The sequence below is a fragment of the Podarcis filfolensis genome (assembly GCF_964270895.1).
Source record: "Podarcis filfolensis genome assembly, chromosome: W".
Classification (NCBI taxonomy): domain Eukaryota; kingdom Metazoa; phylum Chordata; class Lepidosauria; order Squamata; family Lacertidae; genus Podarcis; species Podarcis filfolensis.
The window spans coordinates 22,473,122-22,485,133 of record NC_139619.1 but is presented as its reverse complement, the minus strand read 5'-3'; the positions used below and the strand labels follow the sequence as shown (position 1 = coordinate 22,485,133).

The following is a 12,012-nucleotide window of genomic DNA, read 5'->3' as shown; positions in this document are numbered from 1 at the left end:
CAGGAGAGGCAGAATCAGTAAATACAGAGAGGACCCGTGAGGCCGAAAGGACGCCGGAACCAGAACCACGACTGAGCGAGCCGGTTGCGCCAGACCAAACAGCCCCATCACAGCCAGCATCCTTGGAACACGAGCCAGAACCTGAACCCCGGACCAGGGAACACCCCAGGCCGCAACGCACACGTAGGCCGACGGCGTACCTTGAGGACTATGAATGCGACCTCCCGGGCAGGACTGGAACTTAGAGGGGAGGGGTGTTATATATTGAGTTGAATAGGATCCAAACTGCCGCAGTCTGATTGTAATCTCCTCGTTAGCTCCGTATGGTGAAGGTAGCTTTTGAGGAGTTGTCTGGGCAGCGGCGTGGGATGATTGGGTTGCTTTAATCTCTGAACTCTTTCCTGTGGTCCCGTTGTTCTTTGAGCTTTTCAGCCTTGGGCCTTTTGGTTGCTTGGTGGGGTGGGGTCCTGCGAAAAAACTGTTTAGCTGCTGTTTAGAACTGTGGGGAGACTGAGTCGGCGTCATGCCCATTGCCCCCCTCCTCCACCCGCTCCCCTGTCCTTGTTTCTAGCCCATCAGGCACCTCTTGTTCAATTTCGGCAATTGCCCAGTCCGAGAGGTCTGTCAGGCTTAGTTGTTTAGATTTTGTTTTTGATCTGGTTAAGCGACTCAGAGGGCTCTCGCTGTCGCTGCAGTTTTTTTCCTTAGCCATCAATCCAAAGCAATTGTCAGAGGCTCAGGAGCAGGAGAGCAGGGGAGAGAGCAAATAGAGAGCGGAGGAGAGGAATCAGAGGGGAGCGTAGGGGAATATGACAGTGGACCGAGAGATTCCATGAGCTTCTCCAGCGAATCTGAAGATTCCCAGGAGGGGGCGCCTATGGTAAGGGCGAGGCGAATCCCAGAGGGGACGATCCATAAACAAGGAACCAGAGGGGAGTCCCAAGGGAGTAGCGGAGCAGTAGGGCCAGTTCCCCCACCAGAGCACAGTGGGGGGGAAGAGTCACGTGAGTCAGGACCAGCTTCTCCTCCATCGGGGAGTGGGGAGACGGAGGGAAGGCCAGGTCCAGCTAGCCTCCCCGAAAGGGGGAGCAGTGACACAAGTGTAACGGTCAGAAGGAAAGTGGGAGGCTGCGCGCGCGCGCCAAGTTCAAATGTGGAGGAGCGCGGGACAGCAGAAAACCCGGATTGGGAGCCAGGTCCTAAAGCCCGAAAGAGGGGGGGGGAGGAGTCGGGAGAATCAGCGTCAGAAGAATCTCGGAGGGCTGAGACTCCGACTAGCAGAAGGACCCAGAGAAAGAAGGAACAGAGGAAGAGGTGGAGTAAGGCTAGAATCGTAAGCTGGTGTCAGGGGGGAGGAGATTCAGATGGGAGTTCTACGGTCTGACGGACAGATGTAGCGTTGCGCGCTGCGCGTCTAGAAATGAGACTGAACTTCAATAAAGACTTTTAAACTTGGGCAAGGAGCAGCGTTGGTCTTGTGTGAGCTGGGACCTTGGGCAGCGCTGACAGCAATCCTCCTTTGTCAAACTTAATTAAAATCTGGCATCACACCAGTAGGGAGTCCAGCAATTACTTGTCTAGCAGAATGCAAAACTAAAATAAATAACTTACTCCAGCAGTTGTAAAATCCAATTCAGGAGAAGAGATCGGAGAGCGCTGGAATGAGAAACCTTACACGGCGGCCATCTTAACTCCGCCCTCATAGATACACTTACTTGCTCAGGCTTTCCCTCCATCTACACTATTACCTTTATCAGAAGATGGCTCTCCACACCATGACTGTACCCAGATAGTCCGACAAGCCAAGAAACCCTGAGAAGATTTAGACCACCTCACCTTAGACAACCCTGAATTAATATTATACACGGACGGAAAGTCCAAAGTAGTGAATGGAGAAAGAAAATCTGGATATGCAGTAGTTTCTGATTTTGAGATACTCAAGGCCAAACCCATAAACCCTCAATACAGACCCCAAGCAGATGAATTAATAGCTCTCATTAGAGCAGGGGTGCCCAGACTTTTTTCAAAGAGGGCCAGATTTGATGAAGTGAACAAAGTTATTGACCTTTTTTTTAGGATTGAAGTTGTTGAGCTTTTTTCAAAGGAAATGGCTGCCTCCCATGAGATCGGACCCCCAGTCGTGCCGGAAATTCAGGACTGATATGAGAGTACCGTATTTTTCACTCTATAAGACGCACCTTTTCCCTCCTAAAAAGTAAGGGGAAATGTGTGTGCGTCTTATGGAGCGAATGCAGGCTGCGAAGCTGTCCCAGAAGCCAGAACAGTGAGAGGGATTACTGCACAGTGCTCCCACTTGCTGTTCTAGCTTCTGGCTTAGCCCCTCTGTCCCTTCCCCCACCTCCTGGAAAAGCCCGCACGAGCCGCGCGGAGCGTGTGTGTGGCTCTTGGGGGTTTTTTCCCTTCTCCCTCCTCAGGGGAAAGCCTGCAAGTGCCGCACACACGCTCCACGCGGCTCGTGAAAGGGAGCGCTGAGCAGAGCCTGGGATGCATACAGGCTCCACTCAGTGCTCCCTTTAAAGAATATATTTTTTCTTGCCTTCCCCCTCTAAAAACTAGGTGCATCTTATGGAGCGAAAAATACGGTAATTAGTCCTGTTGATCTCTCTCCAGGGTAGGAGAGGGCTGTCTAACCCGTGGAGTCCGTTATCTGGCAGATGTGGGAGCAGAGGACTTTGGGTGCTAAGCCTGGCACAGAAACTGGGCACTCTCTTGAGTCATTCTCTCGAGCAGGGACACCTGTTTCTTAAAAATTAGTAAGATTTGGGGGAAAAACAGGCGTATTATGGACTGATGGAGATAAGGGGGAAAAATCTGTGGAACTGCACAGTCACTGGTGTCTAAGTTTGGACTTCAAAGAGATTCTCATCACGGTGCTTGGATTTACGGAGGTGATTGGTACGTTCTCTCTTTTATATCTACATTTGCTTTTATATGCCGAGCGTCATTAAAAAAGATCTAATTTTTTAAAACCGAGTACAGATGGACTTTTATTTGAAATTGATTATTCAGCTGAGCAGTTTTAATTGGACTTCACAAAGATAAAGGAGAGGAACAAAGATGGTGCTTGCTAGTTGTGACACAGGATGGAAAAAGCGTATTCCTCCCTTTTTCGTGTGAGTGGGAAACATCCTTTGGCTGATTCTACAAAGATCTGAGACAATAATTTGGGAAATATCCCACAACATACAGTGCATCTGTTTGCAGGTTTTTCTTCATTATGGGCGAGAGAGAAGGCGAAACGGGTGTCTAGCAGCTCCCTTCTAGGGCCCAGAGGAGAGTGTGCGGGGTCCCCAGAAAATCGCTAAATGATTTATATCTGTGGAAAATATTCCATTTCAATTGCTACATATATCTGTGAACAGTATGCATAATAACTTGACAACACGGGAATTTACTGCATCACAAAACTTAAAATGGCAGACTTGGACAATAGCCTGGACTGGAAGATAATAGTAAGCCACAAAAAGCTGTGCTGGCAAACTGACAAAGGAATACACACACACACACACACACACACACAAATTAAGCTGTGCTCGCCAGATGAAATGATACATGACTGTTCAACATGATTGAGAATTGATTAGCCAGGGACTGGAGACTTTGAGAGTTTAAGATCAGAATGTGGAAATTATGAAAACAACAAGGAAAAGGCAGAAATATAATTATGTGAGATGATTCTTTAGAGGTCCAGAATATGGGAAGTCCGTGTGAAATTTAATAATTAATAATTTGGATTGTAATTTGTATTTATTTATTTATTTATTTATTTATTTATTTATTTATTTATTCCCCTTGAATTGGATTATGATTTGATTTGTTCTTAATTGGATGTTCTTAATGGAAAATTAATAAAAATTATTTGGAAAAAAGGGGTGGGGAGTTGTTGAGCTTTTTTAACGATTGAAGTTGTTGAGCTTTTGGGGGGGGGGGTTTACCACAAGGTTGTTTGAGGCCTCCAGGCATACAACAGGACAGATTGGGCTTCAACGTGTGTTTTTAACTGCTGTAGGATGACAGATCTCGCATGCTGCCCTAGTGGAAAGACTGATGACGGCCATCTACATGCCAAAGGCGATCGCAGTAATCCATTGCAAAGCACACACCAAGTCTTAAAGGGAAACAGGAGGGCAGACAGGGCAGCTCAGGCAACAGCAATACACCTCTCCAATGATGCAACCGAGTTTCAGGGAATACAAATGCCTGCTTATGTGGACTTTGAGCAAATGTATCAAGTAGCCACATAGGAGGAGAAGTCTAGGTGGGAATACTTAGGAGCCACAAAAATAAATGGAACGTGGTCTCTCCTCAATGGGAGGGTCATTATGCCCCAGGCATGGATCCCCAAATATGTGAGAGTTCTTCATCAATGCACTCACTGGGGAAAGGGAAAAATGATAGACAACATACAGAGATGCTGGTATACTCCAGAAGTGGCTACTGCGGCCACAGCCACCTCAAATAACTGTATCACATGCCAAATCTTTAATCCCAAATGTGAACCTAATCACCCCCCAGGGGCCACACCCTGGGTGTTTGTTCCCTTCGAAAGCTTACTTCTACCTCCTTGCCAAGGGTTCAAACATGCTCTTATCATCGTGGATAAATTTTCTTCCTGGGTGGAGGGGTTTTCTTGTAGGAGAGCCACTGCACAGGAAGTTGCCAGAGCCCTCCTTCATGAACTAATCCTGCGTTATGGGGTACCCCGATGACTGAACAGTGATAGGGGAACTCATTTTACATCGGAGGTGATCCAGCAAGTTGCATGGGTGCTAGGTATCAAATGGGAACTACATACACCATACCACCCGGCTTCGTCTGGACAAGTAGAGCGCATGAATCAAGAAATAAAAGTTCAGCTAGGGGAAATTTGTAGTGCAACTGGACTTAAATGGGTAAATGCCCTACCTTTAGTTCTCCACAACATCCGCAGCTCTCCTAGAGGCCTCCTGAAACTTTCTCCCTATGAACTCTTGTTTGGGAGACCCTCTCCGGTCTATAACACTCAGTTTCCCCTCTCAGAACGGGACGTAGGGGAATCAGAACTGACTAACTATGTTATTCAGCTTCAGAAACAGTTGCATCGCCTTCACAGCTATGCTGCGATTGAAGGACAGATTCTGCCCATTGACGCTCGAGCCCACTCTTTCCAACCCGGTGACTGGATCCTTACGAAGGTGTACCAAAAACAACTATTGCAACCAGCCTGGGAAGGACTGTACCAGATTCTGCTCACCTTGCCCACTGCCATTAAGGTTGGAGAAAAGAACGCCTGTATTCATCACACGAGGTGCAAAGTGGTCCAACCATCTGAGGAAGACGAGACCCAGGACACCAACACTGTTTTTTCTGCACTTCTGCCCACTCCAACCTCCTACATTGACAACGACGAGGACCAGCAGACTGGACCAGATCGGCATCAGGATCAGGTCCAACAGACTGGACCAGATTGGGACCAGGGTTGGGTCCAACAGACCGGACCAGATCAAGGCCAGAGTCGGGCCCAACAGACCGGACCAGACTCCACTGCGAACCTGGCACTATCTGGACCTCTGAGATCATCCCACAGGGGGCCGGAATCAAACTCCAGCTAAAACGCCAGCCCACCGCTTCGTTTGACAGTTTGCCTTGACAACCGCTTTGTTTGACAGCTCACCTCTTTGTTTGACAGCTCACTGCCTCTGACAGCTAATACTGCTCCACGCTGCTCCAGGATGAACAAATACATCCTTCTACTTCTCATCCTTCTCCCTTGGAGCTCACACTGTGCACACCCCTTGGATTTATGCCCAGGTCTACAAACGGACTACAACTTTCTTGACTATGACACTGTAGAGTGTAGGGGCAAGTCAAACATGGATCGAATGGGGGAATTTGACATCTGCCAGCCTGAGCCACGAACCTTGCTCAGACACTCACTGACACCCCAGCTCCAAGGAACTCAATATTGGGAACTTTTTATATGAGACAGACATTACACCCGCCTGGGTACTGCCATTCTTACCCTGGATAATAATCAACAAAATCGCCTGCAATGTATGAACGGTAGCTACCTCCTTTACAGCCAAGGGGAAGTTACCAAGCACCCAAACTAAACAGAGGTGGACAATGGGCGAGCTGTTTATATCTACACAGATTCCAAACACCCCACAGAGAACTTAATTTTTGGGTTCCAATGCCTTCGAATGGACTCTCAGCCCCAGAAAACCCACCTGCAAGGACTTTGCCTACGGCGATTTTGTTGCCTCTGGGACATTGGAGTAACCAATGACTGGGAAGGGCCAGAATACCTGGAAGGCTGGCTTCACTCCGCAGGGGCTGCACAAAACCCCGAGTGGGACCACACTGGGCCTCAGAGGTGTGGGGCGGGCGGGTCACCAAGGACATGAGACTTCTGAAAATCAATGACCCTCTGCATCCCCTAGGCACTGCACCGAGGCATGTTGGCCCAACCCATTTGTACCCAGAGCAAGATCTTTGCTCCTGGGGCAAGGAGGAAATATCCGACTGTTGAGCAAGGTGGCCAGAGAAGCTCCTTACCCCAACTGCTGGATCTGTGCTCACACACCAAATCACCAGAAGCAAGGCCTGCCCTTGGTAGCAGTGGCTGTGACCTTGGACCAATACTCCACTGGGGACATCACTTCCTGGAACCTGACAGCCCTGAACCTTACCCATCAATACCTGTACTTGACGGAACCCACAAAAGGACCCCTCTGCCACCTCTTCACAGGGGAGGGAACCCCTGTTGGGAAAAGCACCTGTGACATCAACCTTGACATCTTGATCACAGGGCAAGTGACTGCCTCTAACAGCACTCAGTCTAGGACTTACCCAGACCTCACCACCACATTGAAGGAGGCCGTGGGCCACCCTGCCAAGTGGCAGCCAGATTACCTCAACGCCATGCTTCTCCAAGCCTTTGCTTCCAGAAGGATGGAATCCTTCCTCAATGGTTTGTTCTGGATCTGTGGGCATCGAGTGTATACCTGAATTAGCCCTCACATGTCTGGATCTTGCTTTGTGGGATATATCATCCCAGGACTAAGGATTACCCCACATCTCCCTGCAGGGCAACAGAGGAATAAAAGAGAGCAAAAGACCCTGTTGGACCTGTCTGATGTGGCTGCAAATGGAGAAACTGTGGAAAGGGTGCTGTTTCCCGCCTATGGAGCAGGGTCTAACCATGTGGACATTCTCAAACTCACGGACATCCTGCTGAAATTTATGCAGGAATGTGTGTCAAACCCGCAGGGGTTTGGGAAGGAGGCAGGATTGCAGACGTGAACGCTAGGATCCATTCTAGACCCGCAAAGCAATGCCACAAGCTCCGAATGAGAAGCGGTGAAGCATTCCGAGGCATAAAATTTAACTCCGGACTCTAAAGAAACAAAAGGAAAAATCAGAACAGAAGCAGAAGTATTAAGGAGGTCCGGAAAGTTGCTCCAAACGTATGGAAACTAAGGAAATCCTACCTGATGCTGGTGGAGAAAATGGCGCATGAAAAGATTGTTATGAGTGAGCCAGCATACTACAAGATCTACTGAGTGAGTAATAAGGGGGAAAGAGTCTCAGTACCCTAAGGTGAAAAAGGAGGCATAGACGAAAGGTGGATAAAATAAATTTGACTGTGGGACTTAAGACAATGTTTCAAATGCCCAAGAATCTCAGAGTAACCCGAGAGAGGTTTGGAACTTTGTATCTGCTACTCAGTTTTCAGAATATCACTTTGGGCAAGGGTTTACCCTCTCCTAATAATAATAATAATAATAATAATAATAATAATAATAATAAATTATTTATACCCCACCCATCTGGCTGAGTTTCCCCAGCCACTCTGGGCGGCTCCCAATCAAGTGTTAAAAACAGTACAGCGTTAAATATTAAAAACTTCCCTGAACAGGGCTGCCTTAAGATGTCTTTTATAGATAGGATAGCTGCTTATTTCCTTTATATCTGAAGAGAGGGCGTTCTACAGGGTGGGCACCACTACCGAGAAGGCCCTCTGTCTGGTTCCCTGTAACCTCACTTCTCGCAATGAGGGAACCGCCAGAAGGCCCTCGGCGCTAGATCTCAGTGTCTGGGCTGAACGATGGGGGTGGAGACGCTCCTTCAGGTATACAGGACCGAGGCCGTTTAGGGCTTTAAAGGTCAGCACCAACACTTAGAATCATGCTCGAAAACGTACTGGGAGCCAATGCAGATCTCTCAGAACCGGTGTTATGTGGTCCCGGCGGCCACTCCCAGTCACCAGTCTAGCTGCCGCATTCTGGATTAATTGCAGTTTCCGGGTCACCTTCAAAGGTAGCCCCACGTAGAGGGGCTTGCAGTAGTCCAAGCGGGAGATAATGTATTTTTCGCCCTATAGGGCGCACCGGCCCATAGGGCGCACCTAGATTATTTTTTTGGGGGGTGGGGGAAATAAAGAAAAAAAATTATTTTCCCCCCAGGGTCGGGGCTGGGGCGGGGGAAGCCCAAGCCCCAGCCCCAGCCCCCAGAACAGGCTGCTATCCGCAAGCCTGGGGAGTCCGGCGGGAAGTCACCGCTGCGCTCTCCGGGTTTCGGGCTGCAGGCTGCTCTCCTCAAGGCTTGGGAGCCCGGCGGGAAGTGCGCACCGACCCCTCTCGCTCTCCAGGCTTCAGTGAAAGCCTGCATTCGCCCCATAGGACGCACACACATTTCCCCTTCATTTTTGGAGGGGAAAAAGTGCGTCCTATAGGGCGAAAAATACAGTAACTAGAGCATGCACCACTCTGCCGAGACAGTCTGCGGGCAGGTAGGGTCTTAGCCTGTGTACCAGGTGGAGCTGGTAGACAGCTGCCCTGGACACAGAATTAAAATGCACCTCCATGGACAGCTGTGAGTCCAAAATGACTCCCAGGCTGCAAACCTGGTCCTTCAGGGGCACAGTTACCCCATTCAGGACCAGGGAATCCCCCACACCCACCCGCCCCCTGTCCCCCAAAAACAGTACTTCTGTCTTGTCAGGATTCAACCTCAATCTGTTAGCCGCCATCCATCCTCCAACAGCCTCCAGGCACTCACACAGGACCTTCACCGCCTTCACTGGTTCTGATTTAAAGGAGAGGTAGAGCTGGGTGTCATCTGCATACTGATGAACACCCAGCCCAAACCCCCTGATGATCTCTCCCAACGGCTTCATATAGATATTAAAAAGCATGGGGGAGAGGACGGAACGCTGAGGCACCCCACAAGTGATAGCCCAGGGGTCTGAACACTCATCCCCCAACACCACTTTCTGGACATGGCCCAGGAGAAAGGAACGGAACCACCGTATAACAGTGCCCCCAGCTCCCAGCCCCTGTAGACGGTCCAGAAGGATGTTATGGTCGATGGTGTCAAAGGCCACTGAGAGATCCAGCAGAACTAGGAAACAGCTCTCACCTTTGTCCCTAGCCCGCCGGAGATCATCAACCAGCTCGACCAAGGCAGTTTCAGTCCCATATGAGGCCTGAATCTCGATTAGAAGGGATCCAAATGGTCCACATCCTCCAGGCGTGCTTGGAGTTGTTCGGCAACCACTCGCTCAATCACCTTGCCCAAGAATGGTAGATTTGAGAATGGGCGATAGTTGGCCAAATTGGCCGGGTCTAAAGATGTTTTTTTAAGAAGCGGTTTAATGGCCGCCTCTTTCAGCGGGTCTGGGAAGGCTCCCTCACAGAGGGAAGCATTCACCACCCCGCAGAGCCCATCACCCAGCCCTTCCCGGCTCGCTTTTATCAGCCAGGATGGACAAGTATCAAGGAGACAGGTGGTCGGTTTCACTTGTCCAAGCAGCCAGTCCACATCCTCGGAGGTAACAGATTGGAATTGATCCCATGTAACAGGACTAGACAGAACTCTAGCACTCTCCCACCCTGGCCCTGCTCCCACAGTGGAGTCTACCTCCCTCTGAATCTGAGCGACTTTATCTGCAAAAAACTTTGCAAAAGCATTGCAGGAGATCTTGGGGTCCCTACCAGGCCCCAGTGGTGCAGGTGGTTCCGATAGATTGCGAACCACCTGAAAAAGTCTCCTGCTGCTGTTTTCTGCAGATGTAATGGAGGTGGCGAAGAAGGCCCTCTTTGCCGTCACCATTGCCACTTGGTAGGCTCGACGTTGAGCTCTAGCCCGTGTCCGGTCTGATTCAGAATGAGTTTTCCGCCACCGGTGCTCTAGCCGTCTCAACGATTGTTTCATTGCCCTCAGCTCTGGGGAAAACCACGGGGCTGTCCGGGCTCCATGCAATCGGAGAGGGCGCTTCGGAGCCAGACAGTCAATAGCCCTGGTTAACTCTGCATTCCAGCGGGCCTCCAGGGAATCAGCTGAATCATAAAACATCCCCTACCACTCTCTGGAAGCCAATTGGATCCATTAAGTGGCGGGGGCGGACCATCCAAATCGGTCCCACCTCCCTGCAGAGGGGAAGGGTCGTGGAGAAGTCCAGTTGCACCAGGAAGTGATCTGACCATGGCACTTCTTTTGTTTCGCTTTTAGTTAGTGTCAGATCACCAACATCCGTAGAGGTAAACACCAAGTCTAAGGCATGTCCGCGGCTATGAGTTGAGCCAAACTTATTCAGGGACAGCCCCATAGAGGCCATGCTTTCCACGAAGTCCCGAGCAGCCCCTTGTAAGGTCGTGTCGGCATGGATGTTAAAATCCCCCAGGACAACCAAGCTAGGTGTCTCCAGGAACATATCCACCACGACCTGAAGCAGCTCAGGCAGGGAATCCTTGGTGCAGTGGGGAGGTTGGTACACCAATAGGAATCCTGTACTGCCCCTATTGCCCAACTTCCAGAACATGCACTCAGAAAACTGGGTCTTCCCAATAGGATGCCTAGTGCAGACTAATGACTTCCTAAAAATCACTGCAACCCCCCCTCCCCGCCCACATGACCTGGGTTGCTGTGCGTAAGAGAAACCTGGTGGGCAAGCAGCGGCAAGGACAGGCCCATCTGCTTCATTCAACCAGGTCTCTGTCACACATGCCAGGTCAAACTTTCCATCCACAATCAGGTCGTGGATGGCAGTGGTTTTATTCATCATTGACCTGGCATTGCACAGCAACACTTTCAGGTCATGTGGGTTTCCCTTGCTGATTCCTGTATCCTTCCGGTCAGGACCAGACCTGGAGGCAGGGATAGTCCTCAAACAATGACTAAACCTGCCACCTCGGTAATGACATGGTCTGGTCTTAGCATAACTCCTCCTCCTGCCCGTGATCACTGAGATCGGGTGTCCCAATACATCCCCCCCTGTGGAACCTGCCCCAGCCATTCTGTTGGCTGAGGCCCACTCCCAGGTAGCCCTGACCCCTCCCCTTAAAAAGCAAAATACAAACTATATAGTAACTTGACAGAATAATAAATTAATAAAAACAAAGCAATAAACAATTATGTCAAATTAAACTACTCCCCACCTGACTAAATACTTATCCCACCCCAAGCAGAAATAAAATAATAAAATAATATAATATTATTTAAAAAACCACCATTTAAGGTGCAGCAAATTAAAAGCACTTAAAACATTTAAAACCATTTTTGTCCCTTGCTGCAGGGAGCTGCTCAGGCCTCTAAACTGTAGTGGTGAGTGCAGGCCCCGCCCCTAGGCCCGATGGAGTTTGCAAGAGAGGGAGCGGTCTTCCCAGCACTTACGAGAGCAGCAGCAGCAGCATCAACCATTGTTGAAAACATTGTAAAGACCGTACTGAAGTTAATGAGCCAGTGAATGTGCGACGTCCATCGCCCCGCCCCCCCCCCCCGCCATTGCCTCAGTCAGAGGTTGTAAATGGAAACTGAATAAGAGGCTGAAGATTGAGGGAAGAGAGAAGATCTTAGAGGGCGAGGTGCTCAATGTCTTTTTATTTTATTTTTTAAAAAAGAGGATCTCTTCGGGACTTGGAGGAGACGAACTACCGGGGGGATATATGGGGTTAGATACAGTCAGATTGTAACCTGACAAATTGGTGATTATTATGTATGTTCTTGGGT

At 49.6% G+C, this 12,012-nt stretch overlaps 1 protein-coding gene across 1 annotated transcript in view; it reads right to left on the bottom strand.

Moving 5' to 3' along the window:
- Positions 1-11,373, bottom strand: part of LOC310753714 (uncharacterized protein) — a gene marked incomplete at its 3' end in the record, with an annotated part of 149,837 nt that extends 138,464 nt beyond the window's left edge. Inside the window, exon 1 of the mRNA XM_083595065.1 lies at positions 10,412-11,373. Within this exon, the coding sequence (XP_083451191.1) occupies positions 10,412-11,299 (888 nt within the window). The 5' untranslated portion in view covers positions 11,300-11,373. The remainder of the gene's footprint in view (positions 1-10,411) is intronic.
- Positions 11,374-12,012: the final 639 nt, after the last annotated feature.